Below are 17141 nucleotides of genomic sequence, written 5' to 3'. Positions count from 1 at the left end.
CACAGGGAGCTTTTCATGTATAGATTACAAATTGTCTTGATAAATCCTCGTCCTTGTCTCCATATCAAAGTGGGGAGACGTTAAGCTGCTGCATCAGGATCCACCAACCCCCCCTCCCCCCTCACCCCTCCCACCACCACCACCACCCAACCTGACACCCGCCTTTTTTTTTTAATTTCTTTTTCCTGTCCTCCTTTACCAGAACGAAAAGGGAGTGGTTCCCTTTTTCACACAGTCCGACTGCACCGTCACCTCTCAGACGGGGTCGAGGGCGTTCAATATCCCCCTGTCCATCCGTCAGCGGATCAGCGCCACCTTCGACACCGCCAACGCCAACGGGAAGGACTGGCAGCTCCTGGCTCAAAAGCTCCACATAGACAGGTGTGCACTCTAAAAGAAACTACATTTCATTTACGTACCATTGAGTCATCTCTGTGAAATGAGCTGGGGTTTTTTTCCTAAGGTGTGAAGAATAATAGAATAGACCGTATTCACGAAGATTCCCCGGACTATAAGTTCCTCGTAGTGACGAAATTCGACGAATATTCTTAAGACCTGTGACGTTTTCTGAGAATTTCCCCTTAAAGTTAAGAGCAGATCCTCCACAAAGCGTGATAGTCGTTAAGGGAGCTCCTAAGGCGAAAAACTGTTCTGGGCAGGGAGGAGGACTTTTAACAAAATTCTCAAGCAGAGGAGAAAACTGCGGAAGTACAAAACCTGAAGTGTAAAAACAACACGTTGTGGATTTAAAGCAACAACATGCGACGTTTGCTTGAGCCGTGACAACAGCGGCCTCGGTGGCAACAAGTGGCCATTTACAGGTTTTCATCGCATTCAAGCAGACGAGGAGCTAAACCGAACCACAACAGCTGTCAGGGCCGCCAAAGCTACGCCATTACTCGTAGAACCCGGGGTTACAGACATAACCAACGTCCTTGTGTACTCCTAGAAAAAGAAGAAATAATTTCTGATTGGGAATAAAAGAGATGCCCACTCTCCCTTTTTCAAGCCAGCGTTGATGTTGAAGCTGCTATTTTAAGGCAGACAAAGCTTTAAGATGGGTCTGATTATTTTTGGCCTGCAGGCACAGAGACAGTCTCGTAAGAGTGTTTTTTTCACACAAAAAAAAAGGTTAAACAACTGTCCATTATCACAAAGAGCGCTTTTTCTTTTTTGGATCAACCAATCGCGTCCTTTAAAACGATGTGTCATCCCTTGCAACGGGGTCGACCACACCTCCTCACTGAGAGAAAAGGTTTCTGTCCTTTCCCAGCTTAAAGTTGCTCTGAGAAGTTTCCCTAAATCACCCCCAAACTAAGATCCCTCGCTTAAAAAAAACAACAACAATATTTAGGCTTAAGTTCGGAGCTCTGTGAGAGGATCCTAGGAATCGCTGTGAATACGGTCCCTTGGTCTCTCCAATGTGTACGCCGCTCCCACTTTGAATACTATGTAATCTGGAGTTTAGGCACCGTGTCAGGCGTTATCTCCCATCGCCGAGCAGCCTTCAGTAACACGCCACACTTCTGATTTCATTATAGATCTAAAAAAACACATGCGCAGAGAGAGAGAGAGGAGGGTGTAAAGGAGGGAAACTTTAGCACAGTCACAGTACTGTAACTGCAGAGAAGCTGCCGTGTTTTGCAGAAATCTGAAGGAAGGTCTCAGACTGCTGACAGGCCAGCCTCTGGCAAGAAAATTTGTTCATGTTAGCACTTCTCATTAACAGCATCTCTGCATGTGCTCCGTCCTCCGAACCTCACCCCACCCTCCCCCTGCTAAACTCTCCGGAGGTTGTGCCGGGTCGGTGTTGGCGTAGGCTGCGCGGGGTTTTAGTTGTTTGGCGACGGAGCGATCTCTGTTTGTGCTTCAAAGAGGAGAAGTCGATAATCAAGTGATTATAGCCACGAAGGAGTCTCAGATCTGTGCAGTCAGCTCCGTCGAGCACTCGAGGAAGAAGAAAGTAAACAGGAAGTGAGCGCGCTCTCCATGTTTGCCAGTTGGAAAAACATGAGAGGGAAAAGTTACACAAAAGAAACTATGACGGAAAAACTATGTGATTAAGGAATTTCAGTTCGAGTCTGAAAACAAACATCTGTGACGGAGGAATGGGAAGAAGGATTTCGGAGGGTTTTTTTTTTTTTTGCAATCCAGCCGAACACACCAAGAAGCATGTAATGGAAATGTCTCCGCCTAGTTAAGCTGATTTTAGTCATTATTTCTCTGAGAGTGTGGGAACAGCGTCATACCAAAGGAGAGAAAATGGGATAGAAAGGAAAAAGGAAGGCAACAAAGGACGTGCCATTGTAAAGAAACAGTGCCCTCTGTTGGACGTGTGTTATAACAACAGCAGAGGAAGCAAAATCTTACTGGGAGCCTGTTTTCTCAGGCAATAAGCCACACTGGTGTTTTCAGCCTGGGAACAAATCGATTTTATTGACCTTCAATTATTGCTGCTGAACCACTAATCAAAGTGATTGAACTGAATTTTCCAATTAAAATACAAACATCAGGCTCAGGCTAAATTTTGGAAATAATATTCTTCTTCTGTAGCAAGTCATAAATTATCATATTTTTAAAGCCCTCTGCACTCAAAACATCCTCCATTATTGTTACTTTACTTGGAGGTTTGACACTGACACACTTTGACATGCTTTCAAGCTTGATTTTATGACAGTGAGCCTACATTTCAAGTGAAAAGTGTGCTGTGGAAACATGAAAACGTCCAACACAAGTAGGAGCCGTGTTGTCCAGCAGGAAAACTTTTGAAGTGAAAAAAGAATTGCATATTCATAGACTCTGGATATTTCCATGTGGAAGGAGAAGGTCATTTTTTGAAATTGTTAGATTAACTTTTGTGTATTGACCTTTAAATATGAAAACAAGCCAACCAGAAATTCAGGAATTAATGTAATAAAGACAAATGTCACTATAATACAGTAGTGCTATAAAGTAGTACCTGAAGTAATTCTAGACTGCGCATGCTTTAAGTGTTACTCCGCTACTCCAGTACTACACAAGAAGTTCAGTTTGCTCAGCCCGTAAAAACTTTTTCCCTTCTGACTTACTTTTCTGATTTACCAGTTTGACTTATAAACTGGAACTGTGCAGTCTCTGTACTCATCCAGGGACTAAAGTCAGGATATCACAGCCTCTGCGGCTTCTTTTTGTTTTATATCTCTTTAAATATGTTTTTCCATTGGCCCTCCTGTCAAAATGCAACCCGGTGTCACCGCCGAAGCATGTGAAACACCCGTCAATCTGCTGCAGCGTACTGTCTCGGTTTCACGGTTTACCTCAGCGAGTCGTGTAAAACCTCGTGGGTAGAGTTACCCATATAAATGTCTTAAAAGAAATCCATTTCACCTTATGATCGACTCAAATCCTGGTCTCCTGGGTGAAAGTCCGGGGTTTGATCGACCCGACTACACCGAAACAACCCCCCTGTATGACCTCCTTCTTCAGCCCCGGTCACGCGTGCGCTGAGGCGAGGCTAAATGTGACCCTGTACCCTCTAGTTGACTGATGGGTGTATTACAGGCTTTGGCGTGATCACTTCATGGCTGAACCACTCCGTTACCACTCATTGCCACGTGTTGTACTCTTAACACAATATTCCAATCTTCCCCGGCCTGTAGGAACCTGTGCTACTTTGCCTGTCAGGACAGCCCATCATCGGTGATCCTGAGTCTCTGGGAAGCCCAGCACCAGGACTCGGGGGACCTGGACTCTCTGGCCAGTGCCCTCGAGGAAATCGGCAAAGTCCAGTCTCCCAGGGCAACCAACCTTACCGGCAGCAAAGACGAGCGGGACTCTGAATTCACAAAACTTGGGTAGGGCAGCTTCTACACGCAGATCAAACCTTTACTGCATGAACGCTGACGATCAGGTGTACTAACTAACCTTAGGGCGAGGAGGCGGTGCGAAGAGGACAGCAGGGAAACTCAATTTTGGACTGTTACTAAAGGAGCACCTCTGCCAAACCAAATGGCCCATACAGACATAAAGGAATCAAGAGATATTTGTGTTATTGAAACAGCAACTCATTTCTGAAAAAGGAATATAAGACCCACACCGGTGTTTGATTGAGAAAAGTCAACCCCTGACACTTCTGAGGACCGATTCGATTTTCGAGGATTTTAGATCTCAGTGTGATGAAGACTCTACGGTGTCGTGTGATTTAAACAGACTGCCAATCGGGCCGGGTGGTTTTGACCTTCCCCGGATTGGGAACGTGCCGGTACTTGCCCTCAAGCAGTCCGCCGGGCTGTCAGAAATATTTAGTGTAATGTCTTTATTTTGTCATTCATTTTTCTAGATGTCCTTTATGCTTCATTTTCTTTCTTTTTTTTGTGTCTTTAATGTTTCGGAAAGTAAGGAGTATTGGCTGTTGATTTCGTCAAAACACCCTGACGATACCGCAGGTTGAGAGACGATAACCAAGAGTGTCCGCAGTCATTAAGATTTTCTTTTTTAAATAATGTAAGGTTGTGTAAGAGATAGACCTCCTAAAGGCTTTTACAATGACAAGAGTCAACCACATGCACACAATAACCATTTAAAGGCCACAGACAGAACACGAAGCAAAGAAGAACTCATCTGGCTCATCTGTGCCTCATCAGGCAAAGCAGCCAATGCTGAACGGCTTGCTCTACTGTCTATTAATCAACATCTGGTTAACTTCAAGGAAAACCAGACAGTGGGAACATTACATACCTTGGAAACTGCTAGCATTGTTGAAGTGTCGTGTACTCTCAAGACTCCCCTCCGGACTTTACGGTATTGCTTCTTGATTTTTTTTTTTTTTTTAAAAAGTTGAACTCTCGATGTGTGGCTTGACTGGAGCTGTCTTTTTTGTTTTGGGATCGGCGTGGATCATCAAATACCCAGACATCGTTATTTGGAGACCCTTAGCCAACTCTCACTCCCTCTCCTCAGTCGTCATTTTCTTCCCAGGCAGAGCCGGCATCCACTTGAAAACAGATGTCGTGATCAGAAGGATCCCCAGTCGTTCCACCTGCCCGTAAACATAATAAAGTGACTTTGTGTTGAACTCTGTGTTGGCGCTCTCTTTTCATCCGCTTAATGAACCGGAATCTGAAAGGCCAGACATCCCACTTACAATACAGTAAAGAAAACCAGTAAATCAGACAAAAGGTGAAACCAACACCCGTACAAAGTCCAGAGAGTCAAGAGATTTTGATGTTGCATTGTGTTGGTGTATGATTGCATGAAAAGAAAGGCGAGATTTAATTGAGTCCTTGGAGATTTACACGTGAAAGAGGCTTCTTTTGAGAGTCTCTTGGTTGTAATCCTTGAAATTTTCTTGAATGAGTAGCCCACTGTAAAAGCTATAAAATATTTGTATAAATGCCAAAGCCTCTTGTTGGAGGTTAAATTATCGAAGAAAACTTTCAAGACTTTAACTGCTCTGCTGCCCTCCAAAAGTCCATTTTTAGATATTGTCTATGGGAGTACCAGCAATACCGTGTGTGTTAACTGGAAACGCTGCTTCGTCTCCCCTGTGCATCAAAGGATTTCGCAGTCGGCAAACAGGTTATAGTTGAAAAAGGCCAAAGCTTGGAACAGGCAACTCGCACTCACACAACTGACACCTTTCTTAGTTGTTACATGTTGGACCACTTAAACAGACTTTTAATGAGCATTTTAAATCAAGCCGTGAAGTTTCTTTTGTGTTTAAAGACATGTTCTGAAGTGTAATTGCGGGCGCAGCCAAGGATTTCTTACAATATCAAAAAAATCTTTTAATTATCTTCTTAATTCATTGGTTATGTCCATAAAATTATATAAAAATAGAAAATAATGTCCACCACAGTATTGACACTGGAACTTCTTTTAGCTTAATCCTTGCAGCTCTACTTCACCGATCCTCTGAGCTCATCTTGAGGCGGAGAAGCAAACCCACTTGGTCCAAGATGATTGTTTTCAACAGGCTGACTGAAAGCGAGCCTAAAGGTAATCAAATATAACCTTTTGATGCTAATAAGCAGAAGCGGTAGCGGTAGGGGGCGCTACGGGAACACAAGCTAGCAAACACCAATCAATTTAAAGTAGCTTTAGATTCATTGAAAAGCTGATCGAGGCCGGGTATAAAGGGAGTTTCATAAATAGAATCACGGAGGTTTTAGAGATTACACGGAAAAACACCAACACGATCTAAAGTTGAATGAAGCTTAAAGATTTGACCAGACCAGCAGTACTTTGACTTTTTCCTCTACGGCATTTTTTTTTTTTCCCCCATACTCGCTTCTTCTTCTTGGGATCAACAGCTACGTTCCAGTAAAACATGGACGAGAATTTTACCAGCTAACTTTGGAAGCCTGTGGATGAATGTCTCCCACAGGGCGAACAGGATGTACAATCTTACCTCCAGAAAGGTCCGGTAGGGGGACCGCCAGCAGAGCCAACGCCGCTGCCAAACATGTATTTCCCCCGGAGAGAAAAGAATGATTATTACTGTAGTCACTCTCAAAAGAGGAAAGAAGAATCCGAGTCAACAGACTTTTTCCTTCGGTTCCCTCTGCTATTACCCACAACACCGACTGATGCATCATCATTCCCTGAGATGACACCTTGAAAATGTCTCGGCCCGTTCAGCTGAGGCACAGGGTGTGTCCCGCATCCTCAACAAGCCCCTGTGCTGCAAATCATTTCTGGCAACCTCGGAGGATTTTTTTTTGGAAACTTTTATTGTGTTTGCAGATGTATTTGAGGTTGGGAGAGGAGTAGTCAGATCTCTTTGGATCTTAAGAGATGGGATACAATACTCCATTGAGGCTTGTTCGGGGAAAGTACTGGCTGATTTAAAAAAAAAAAAACGTATAGCCGGGAGAGTATACAAAGGAAAGGAGGGGATGCAAAAAGGTTTACGCCAGCCTGAATTGATTCGAAAAGAAGCCGGAGATTGTTTTTTTCTTGAAGAGAGAAGTTTGACAGCAGCCTGATATTACCAGAACCAAAATCCTTACATCAATATCCGAGTCTGTTCTACCGTCCTTCGAAGATTGCTTCCATCCTACGAGCGTGGACCTCGAGTTCATTTTGAAATTATTGGAGCAGCATTTAACCGTTCGGCACGGACCAACATATACCGTGTGTTGTCCAACGAAACTCGACCAATGCCGCCGCTGTTGGAGCTACTTCAACGTCAACACTTTGCCAACCCTACCGGTCGCTGATTGAGCGAACCTTAGACTAAAATCACAGCCATGACTGAAGGCTGGTCTGACAGGTGTCACTGTTCCCTCCACCCTTAATATTACAGGAAAATATCACACACAAAAAAAAACCTCCTCCCAACAAGTAAGAGAGACTGACAGTAAAAAGAAAAAAAGAAAAAAGCCTGAATATTTCTCTTGACAAACTTCCCACTGAGTGTCTCGACGAGGATCCAAACGCTGCAGTCGATGTATGAAAGCTGATGGTCTACTGAGCAACCAAATTACCGTTTAAAGAGTAAAACTTAAGAGCCTTGATGGAAATGTTGACCTGTAACGAAGGGATACAGCCAGCGTTTCCTGGCACCACACCTGCCAGAGGAGGGCACCCGTTTCTCCACATCAGACGGTTTTGTCATCGTCTCTGGAGTACCATCTGTATTCCACTGCATTCCCCAATTTTCAATGATTTCTTAGTCGGGGGAAGGAACCACACCTCGCCATGCAGATCTGTAACAAACAGCGACGGCGTTATGGTTTACGGCACCTCTTCAAGACTTTATGGAAACAATTTTTTTTTTTTTTTTGTCCAGCCAGAAGACCTTGAAACTTGTCTTGGCTTTGACTACAAGGTGTTACGCTGCCAACTCGAGCTCCAAAAAGTTTACCGCCCAACATCTCGCATACCTTGAAGTTTTCTTATGTTTATTCAGTCACATTTTGTTCAAAAGCAGATTTTTTTTTTTTTTTCCTACTTCGAGCCAGCCTCCCTCTTTCCTACATACACACGTACTGTACACATGAATAAACACACACACACACACACACACACACACACACACACACATACAACATTAATAAGGAGACTGACAAGCTTTAGTAATCAGTGTTGTGCATCACAAAAATCAGTTTTCTGACTAACTGTGCCTCTTCATGTGGGTTTATTGTGACCAGAATGTTTTTGTGGGTTTTTTTGTGGGTTTTTTTTTATTCACTATATCAAAGTGTGTTATATGCAAGCTGTATTTCCATTATTTAGACTGCAGAGGTGTTTCCTGAGAAGCATTTAAACCCGTTATCTCCGATGCCAGGGACTTACAGTGACTAAAGACGATCTGACCATCTGTCACCTGAGGACACTCCAGTGTGTCCTTTACATAAACTCAATGACTCAGAGAGTGTGTGGGTGTGTGTGGGTGTGAAGGAACGTTGTGTGTAAAATAAAAAATGAACAAAAAAAAAAAGCTGTATTGTGCCCTTTGGAAAAATCCAGTCTACTTTAGTGCTGCTATTTCAGCTTATTCAGAGTGCGATGTAATTTGTGTGTTGTTTTTTTTCTCAACCCCTCTATCTTAAGGTCTTTGGATTTGAAAGAGAAAACAATGCTAACTTAAGTTCATAAAATGTGGTGAACGTTTCACTCAAAACTTCCTCACTTCCTTTATTTTTTTGGTTGTTTCTACTTCTGCCGCCTTTTCAATTGAATTCACGTATCGATCTGTTCATCAAACTGCTCCAAATGTTCAATATTTATTCTTCAGAAGGGTGTTGCAGATGATTGATTTGAAGCTTTTCTACACATTTTCTGTACTAAACATTTGAACTGAAGTTGCTAAATGAGTGTTAACATTAAGAAAAGGTTGGAAAAGTGTGTGACAGCCATACTGCTTATCACTGCTGCTGTTCTCTTCGGCCCAATTGTTCTTCTTCTTCTTTTTCTTTTCTTTTTCAAAGAGTTGCAGTTTTGAAACTGTATATACTGTATTGTGTTGAAATAAATATGCAGTGACAGAATAACATTCACTGTCAATCTGTGGTTAATTTAGTTTCAGACGATTTTCAAGATGCAAAACTGATGAAGCAGGTTTTTCACGAGGGAACCGACATAAATCTGTTTTGTTTTTTTTGCTCTGTAACATGTAACTTATCACAGGAGGACTCACGATGTCATAAATCTACTGTTTGAAGATTTGAGCTGTTCAATGTGTGAAGCATTTTGTTAACAGAGATAGTAAACTAACTGTACGCTCACGCTATGCGCAAAATACAATAGGTTGGTAGTATTTCCCAGACATGTTCTATGCTAAATAACACAACGTAAAGCTGCGGCAGATGGGAATGTGTTTGGGCCAAATAAAAAACTTTGACCAGATAATAGCGTGAGATGAAAAGTCAGAGGTTCACCGAAGTAATTAGAATTCATCGTCCGAGAGCCAGAAAAATATTCATGGCAATCCATCTGAACATTGTTGAAATATTGCCATCGCTAAAAAGAAAAATGAGTCCAAAGTGTTTTTCTTTTTTTTTTTTTTAGTCCTGCAACTCTAAGAGGAATTGTATGCAAAGAGTGGCACAGAATCACAGGAAACGTTAACCTTAAACAGACAATAAAAACGACAGTCATATTTACTGTATATGAAACGCTCCAACATCAAGAGCCCCATTTGAATATACATCTACTGCACTTAAGTTAAGTTAATGAACTTATTTCTCACGGTCCCTTAATATTTATGTCACAAAACTAAATCTAAAAATGTATCTCACAAATATGATTCAGTTTGAACCTTTATAGCTCCACTTCCTGCATGCGAAAATAAGGCTAGAAATTGCAGTTTAATATAGCAGCACTAAATAAGTGCAATTAATTTCTGTGTTTTCCGTAAAGCGTCTTGGAGCCCAAAACGAATCGCACTGAAAAATGCAGTGTTTCTGCTCACTGCTAATAACTAGTCTCTGGAAATAATCAACGTGTGAAGATTTAATTTAGTTTTCATTTCACAACAAACGACATACTTAGACTGTTGGCGTAAATTCATTTCAGATCCCCCCCTGCAGCACAAGGAGATCTGAAACCTGAAATATCTCTAGAAAAAAAACAGCCGGTTTCTGATGAGCAGCAGTGTAATGTGTTATTTTTTAGTTCATTATTCAAAAGGTTAGCTACATCTAATCTAACAGTTTTGAATTCATGGTTGTATACGCATTTATGTACATTCAAAATAATGTACTCGCATTAAAAAAATATCTGTTTAATATTTTTTTTTTAAGCAGAAGAAGAAAAAAAACGTGAAAATCTGATTCGGAAAAATAGCTAAATGCAGCTGTCAAATGAACATAGTGAAGTCAAAAGTACAATATTGTATACATGGAAGTATTGTGAACAGTACTTGAGTCTGTCTGTCTAAATTTATGTTTAAGATAAAACTGTAACGTGTGCTGCCCAACATTTAAGAACTAATGATATTACTGATCCCCATCACTGTAAGCGTGACTTCTCTGACCGTATTTATATTATAAAGGCTGTTAAAACTACAAAAAGAAAAAAGAAAAGGGTTATATTTTTCCCTGATATTATGAAGGATTAATATTAAAGCAAATGCATTTCGTGCAGCACATCAGATACTAACAATCCATACTGACTCCAGTCCAAACAGCAGATGGCGCTGTACGCTGTCTTCTTAATTAAAGGTTATCTTGTCTGGGCATGTCTTCACATTCTCAGTGTGCGCATGTGCGCACACACGCGCGCGCACACACACACACACACACACACACACACACACACACACACGTACACACACACACACACACACACGTACACACACACACGACTGTAAGTTGTTTCCATGACATGAGGCAGCCTCTCAGACATGGTGCCCCCTCCAACAGAGCGGGTCGGGTCCACCACGTCAGGCCTCCTGGCACTCCGGAGCAGCTGCACCCTGTCTGATGACACCGAAACCCAACTCAACAGGATTTGTTCTTTTTTTTTTTTTAATTCGACTCTATTAAAAACAACAAGATTTGTCGGGTTTTTTTTTGTTGTTGTTGTTGTTGTTGGGTTTGTTTTTTGTTTTTTGCGCCTTGCAAATTCTACATTAGTCGCTTCCCACAGTGCAGCATGAAAAACGTGGTTAATTTTTATCCACTCTTTAGTTGAGTATCTTCACTCAGCCGTGTTAAAAGAGCAATGTCCCTGGCCGGATGTCATCTGTCCCAGGCAGGCAAACATGCAGGCTGCAGGCTTTCCCAGCAGGCCTCTCTCTTCCCCTCTAGACTCTACACACACACACACACACACACACACACACACACACACACACACACACACACACACACACACACACACACACACACACACACACACACACACACACACACACAGGCAACCTTGGCACAGCCAGAGCCCTCTCACCCCCTTCCTAATACGCCCCACCCCTGCTCGCCTCTGGACAACTGCTCTGACTCAAATGGATTAAAGATGACTCTACTCGCCACTTTCTCTCTCCCTCTCTCTCTGTCTCTTTCTCTCTCTCTCTCTCTCTCTCTGTCTCTGTCTCTGTCTCTCTCTGTCTCTCTCTCTTGACTTCTCTCTCTTCTTTCTTTCCATGCCGGATGAAAAGGCCTCCCAGACACCCACTCCATGCACATACCATTCAGGCCAGGACACACAGGAAGTCTATGTGCTGCACGGAGAAAGAGGGGTGTGTGTGTGGGGGGGGGGGGGGGGATTGCAGGGTGGGAAGTGGTGGAGGGAGGGAGGGAGGGAGGGAGGGAGGGAGAGACAGCACTTAGCACAGAGGGAGCGGGAGGGGAGGGGGGGGCATAAATGCAAGTCATGTGAAGCTCATGAGAACTAACCTACAAAAGCTGGAATCCTGTTTTTCTTTCAACTCTTTGCTGTTATTTATTTTTCTTGTTGTTTTTTTTTCTTGTTGTTTTTTTTTTGGTCTCTCTCAATCTTACGTGTTTATTTCCTGTCAATAGGACAACTAGATCTTTTTTTTTTCTCTTTTCTTTGAAGATAATCATCCAACTTTAAACCGCAGACGGCCAAATGTTCCTCAGTCCTGAATTTCTTTTCCAAACAGAAGCAATTGCTGCCAAACACTAATTAACCGAGGGAGGCAATAAATCCTACAGTGCACTTCTGACTTTAGAGCCGTTCTTTTTTTTTTAATTTTATATATACATATAAATGACATTTTTCACCACTTGTTATGGCTCCGAAATCTCTCCAAGTGGCATTTTCTTTATGCATACTCTCAGAAAAAAACGCGTGTAAAACGTCATTTCTCTGTATTTTTGTTATCAACCTTGAATCTGCACCAGGTCAGATTTGATTCTGTAGCCCTCCTCCTCCCCTCCCCTCCCCCCTCCTCCCCCCACTGTGTCCCACACAAAATCAGGTGAGAATAAAAGAAAAAAAAAAAATGTGTTTAAAACCTCTACTTTTATAAGTCAGTGCCAGTAACACCTCTAGTGACTCTGGGGATGAAACCTTAAAGCGTTTCCTTTCAACAGAGACTAAAACACTTCATTGCCTGTGCTGCAAATGGTTGGAGAACAGCTTTCGTTTGATGCCTTGACGAGACGTTTTATGCTAATTTGACTTGGAAGTAAAAGTGTGTTTTAATTGAAGCGTGCTAACTTTTCTTGGTCTCTCTTTTTTTTTTTTTTTTTTTCCTTCCCCGTCAACTTTGGTTGAAGTAAAGCCAAGTGAGTTGAATTCCTTACAGTTTGGAGAGATTTTTTTTTTTTTTTTTTTTTTTTTTTGCGCAAAAGGCGCCATGCCATTTAGTTATGAGATTAGCTTCAGCCCAAATTTGCTATGGAGCTGTGAATGATTGCATCACGTGGAAAATGGAGCTCTCAATGCATTTGTTGCTTTTTTTTTTTTTTTTTTTTTTAACAGGGTATTGCTTCAGCGTGCGTGCGTGCGTGCGTGCGTGTGTGTGTGTGGTGTATGAGCGAGTGGGCGGGTGACTGCAGTGAACGGCGTCACGTCGCATGCTTTGAATTACTGTACATTTGCGGCTGGTAGACAGTCGGCTGCCAACTGTCTCTCTCAGTGGATCAGACAGCTAACATCAGCACGGCGGCTTCTGCCACGAGTCCTCCTCTAATGCCCCCCCCCCCCCCTCACCCATCCCATCCCCCCTCCTCACCCCCATCCCCTCCCCTCACCCAATCGCTGTCTCTTTTTTTTTTTCCAGCATACTTTCTGCTAGATTTCTTTTTCCCCACTTTGCCTCTATGTTTTTTTTGTTTTGTTTTTGTTTAATCACCCTCCTCTCACTTCCATGCAACTATTATTTATTCATGTTATTTTCTTTTTTTTCTTTTTTTTTTCCTCTTATGTATATACAGCAGCGAACAGACACCGACACCCACACGCATTCCTGCTTCTCACACAAACACACACATATTTGTAAAAGTGTTTACACAGTTGAGCAGGCAGCTATATAATCTTTCTTGGCCTCTCTGTTGAGAGAAAAAAAAAAAAAAAAAGAAAAGTCAGGTGACTAATCAGGCCACATTACAACCACTGATCAGTGCTTTTATAGCACCGCTTCATTTGGTTCCTGCCCAGGTGGTGCCAGGGAAAGTACTGATGACATCACCGCAAAAGGCTCTTTTTTTCTTTTTTTTTGCAACAAAGAGGAGCATTCCTCTCCCAATGGTAATCCTCAGTGTTAATATACAGCCAGACAAAACCAGCTCTGCTCTCACACCTCCCTCTCTGGTCTTATCACGGGCTGCACTTTTAACCCTTCTCGCTCACATCCAAACACCTTCCCATCCCCAAAGTTTCGGAAGTGTTTTAACTGCTCGGGACAATAAGACACTTGACGGTATATTTCCAGTTTGGGTTTTTTTTTTCCCCCCGCCAGGAACTCCCAAAGCATTTGCCTTCTGCTTCTTGTAAAATGACTTTAGGAACTTGGCAATGAGCTTAAATCCACCCCTTACCCCCCCCCCCCCCCCCCCATTGGTAGGAAGAGTTCATTGTTTGAAAGATATACATGGTACTCTTCAAAAGGCCTCTATCCTTCATTGCTGAGAGCTCAGATGGAAGTGTGTTATTTAAAAAAAAAATAAAAAAAAAAAAAAAAAGGAAAATGAATTTAAGGATTTCCTGGAATTGTGTCGTGTTTTAATGTTTCGTGCCTCGTTCAGTCATTTTTCTTTAATTGAGGTTTCTTTTCCGATGGAGAGAAGTAATTGTTGCAGAACAATAGCGTAGGCTCTTTTATTCCAGTTTCTTCTTCTGTGCTGTAGTTAAACTGCAGGTATGTCATGTAGTAGCCTGACCGGGCACCTCCTCAGAAGTGTAGCTACACATCGAGGCAACCGAGAATGCAACAGCCGTGATTGGTCCTTTTGGTCGCCTTAGCATTTCCTCGTCCATTTCTCTCAGTGGCCGAAGGAGCACAGAAAATTCACCCTCCCTTTTGCCTCAGTTGACCCTCAAAGGTTCAAAGGTCGCATCATCTCCTCCAATACCTTCTCTCTTCTCTGTGCTGCAGTAAAGTGCGTTCCTTTTCTTCTTGTATTAACATTGCAACAACAATTTTTTTTTTTTGGCCACTTGGGAGTAAATGGAAATCATAAATTGCTCATTTTTTGTTTTGTTATTTGCATTTTGTAAAAAAAAAAAAAAAATGGACTAAGCTTTTATTTATTTATTTAGTTTTAGACAGCTAGGTCTAAAACCTGAAGCCAAAGCCAAAGTGCTTCAAAGTGTAATACCACTGAGGGCCACTAGGGGCTGCCTCCAAAAATCATCTGGCTCCGACAGACTCCCATTCAAGTTATAATAACAGGCCTCAAAGTGAGGTATATTACGCTGCGTGTCTGGTTTGATTGACGGGTGTCTGGTTTGATTGACATGCCTGAGGTGACTTCGGCGATTCCCTGACTTTACGTCCAGTTCCACCACAAAGGTAACATTTTTGGTTTTGAGTGAAATATCGTCACAAGCACTTTACGGACTGCTGTCAAATTTGGTGAGCCTCAGAATTAAGTGTAATAACTTTAACAAGCCTGTTACTTTTTGCGCCAACGCTTTTTGTACTTTGTTCGATGACTAAATAGACATAAAACTTGTGACATTCCAGTCAGCGTCAGCTATGCCTTATCTCAGAGTGCCCTTTTTGATGGTTTTTTTTGGGTTTTTTTGTGTGCAATGTTTATTGGGAGCAGCTGGAAGCCATAAAATGTGAGTCAACCAGTGTCAACACGCGTCGGCGGCAAATGAAAGGCTCTTGGATCTTTGCTGCTCATCGAGCTAATGTTCACGCGCTAACGCGCTGAACTAACGGGTGAACGCGGTGAAAAGAAAACCCGCATGTTTTTGCGTCGTCTCCGTCGGCACGCGTTTCTGTCAGCGCATCATCGCAGAGCGGCTCGTTTTACTGGAAACAAGTTTACGACTGCGACTAAAAGGCACTGATGAGAACCAGAAGTGTAACTTTTCAGGGAGGGGGTGGAGGTGGGGGGAAATCGCAAAAAGATGTGTTGAAATATGCTAAAAAAAAATAAAAATAAACTTTCAGTACAGCAGCTGTGGAGTCGGGCGATAATTCTTTCTCACAACTTTTCACATGCGAAAAAGTCAAAACATTGATCGTAGCTGCTGTCATTTTTTTAATTTTTTTTTTAAATTAATAATAACACTGCTCGTGTCGATGTTTTTTTAATTTTTTTTCCCCCGCTCCACTTGTGTGAGACTGTGCGCGCGCGTACGATGTCCTCCGGAGAGGAACACAAACATGCACCGTCATCGTCCGTGTGAGGTCGCGACCTCCATCTCGGCACATCATCCACACAGTGAACCGTCACCTTCCTACAGTAAACGAGCGGTTACGACCCCGGGCCGCCGCCACCGCCGCCGCCGCCGCCGCCGCCGCTGCTGCTGTTATCTCTGAGAGAACGCAAAGTCCAGAGTCACTTCAGGCCCCTTTTTGCAAATATTAATAACCATCCTATGATTCAGCCTACTTTGCAGACATCGGGAGCCAAACGTCCCGACATGTTTTATGTCGAACAAACATGTCGAGGTGACGCGAGGCCGCACGCCCCCCCCCCCCCCTACTGTTCAAAAGAATGTGGATCCAGTTTTGTTTTTTTCTCTGTCTTGTTATCCGCTACGAAGAACAAACAAAATCACTGCGAAGCATTTTTGTTTAAAAAAAAAAAAAAAAAAAGTTTGTTTAAGTTTAAATCAAATCAAAATCACAATCAAATCAGATGTTACAGAAAAGTTCCAGGCAGGCCCTGCCGCGAGTGGATTTGTATTTTTATGTATTGCTGCTGTTCAAACAAATATAAACAAACAAAAGAAAAGTCATCTCAAGACATATGTCCTTTTTTGTGTGTCTTTTTTTTTTTTTTTTCAACCTTCCTAAACAGCGAGTGAAACAATACCCAGCAGGCGTCACAAGATAAGTCACTGACGCTCAGGAAGGTTTCCCTTCCCTTTATTTTTTTTCTGCCTTTTCCTCTGCAGGTCACTTCTATGTGTGTGTGCACCATCTGCTGCGTGCGCGCGCACACACACACACACACACACACACACACACACACACACACACACACACACTTACATACTCAAATATACAGGATATGCAAATTCCTCCCGAGCCTCGGCAGCTCTCTTCTTTCACTGCTCAACTCAAAAAAAAACAAAAAAAACCAAAAACATTCTCCACCAAAAGCTGCAGAAGATAAATTTGTTGGGATATTTGTTGTCGCGCGAGTCGTACTATCTGAACTAATTGACCCCCGGCGGCCGTAAATACAGGCCGGCTCAGGATAAGCCTGCAAATAACTCAGTCGTACGCTTCCTGTTTTTGAGCACGTAGCCGGTGACCTCAGGAGGAGGAGCAGCAGCGCAGGATGTGCTCCGAGTGGAAGACACAGATAGAGATTTCCTCGACGGTTTATAATTGATACACATGTTTTCACTTTGGCGGGAGCAGATGAGCCGCATCTGTCGCGAGTGTTGTGTTGTTTGTTCCTCTTAAAGTCAAGCCTTATCATCTCCTTCCACAGAAAACAACATAATTTCTTCCATATTTTTTTTTTTTTTTTTTTTTTTTTTTTTTTTTTTTTACCTCCAGACACACTGAACTTTTCTTTTTATGTCTTTTTTTTTTTTTTTTTAATGTTTTCTTTTTC

At 42.5% G+C, this 17141-nt stretch overlaps 1 protein-coding gene across 1 annotated transcript in view; it reads left to right on the top strand.

The window, feature by feature from the left end:
- The window catches only part of LOC138209503 (netrin receptor UNC5D-like), a 167763-nt gene extending 158786 nt beyond the window's left edge, over positions 1–8977 (top strand). Inside the window, 2 exon segments of the mRNA XM_069168133.1 lie at positions 203–381; positions 3639–8977. Coding sequence (XP_069024234.1) covers positions 203–381; positions 3639–3837 — 378 coding nt within the window. The 3' untranslated portion in view covers positions 3838–8977.
- The last annotated feature ends 8164 nt before the right edge of the window (positions 8978–17141 follow it).

Source organism: Embiotoca jacksoni, unplaced genomic scaffold (genome assembly GCF_022577435.1).
Source record: "Embiotoca jacksoni isolate LCO1_2020_lvr unplaced genomic scaffold, fEmbJac1.0.p SCAF_10, whole genome shotgun sequence".
Classification (NCBI taxonomy): Eukaryota; Metazoa; Chordata; class Actinopteri; family Embiotocidae; genus Embiotoca; species Embiotoca jacksoni.
The sequence above is the reverse complement of the archived record's forward strand: the minus strand, read 5'-3'. Positions and strand labels throughout refer to the sequence as shown.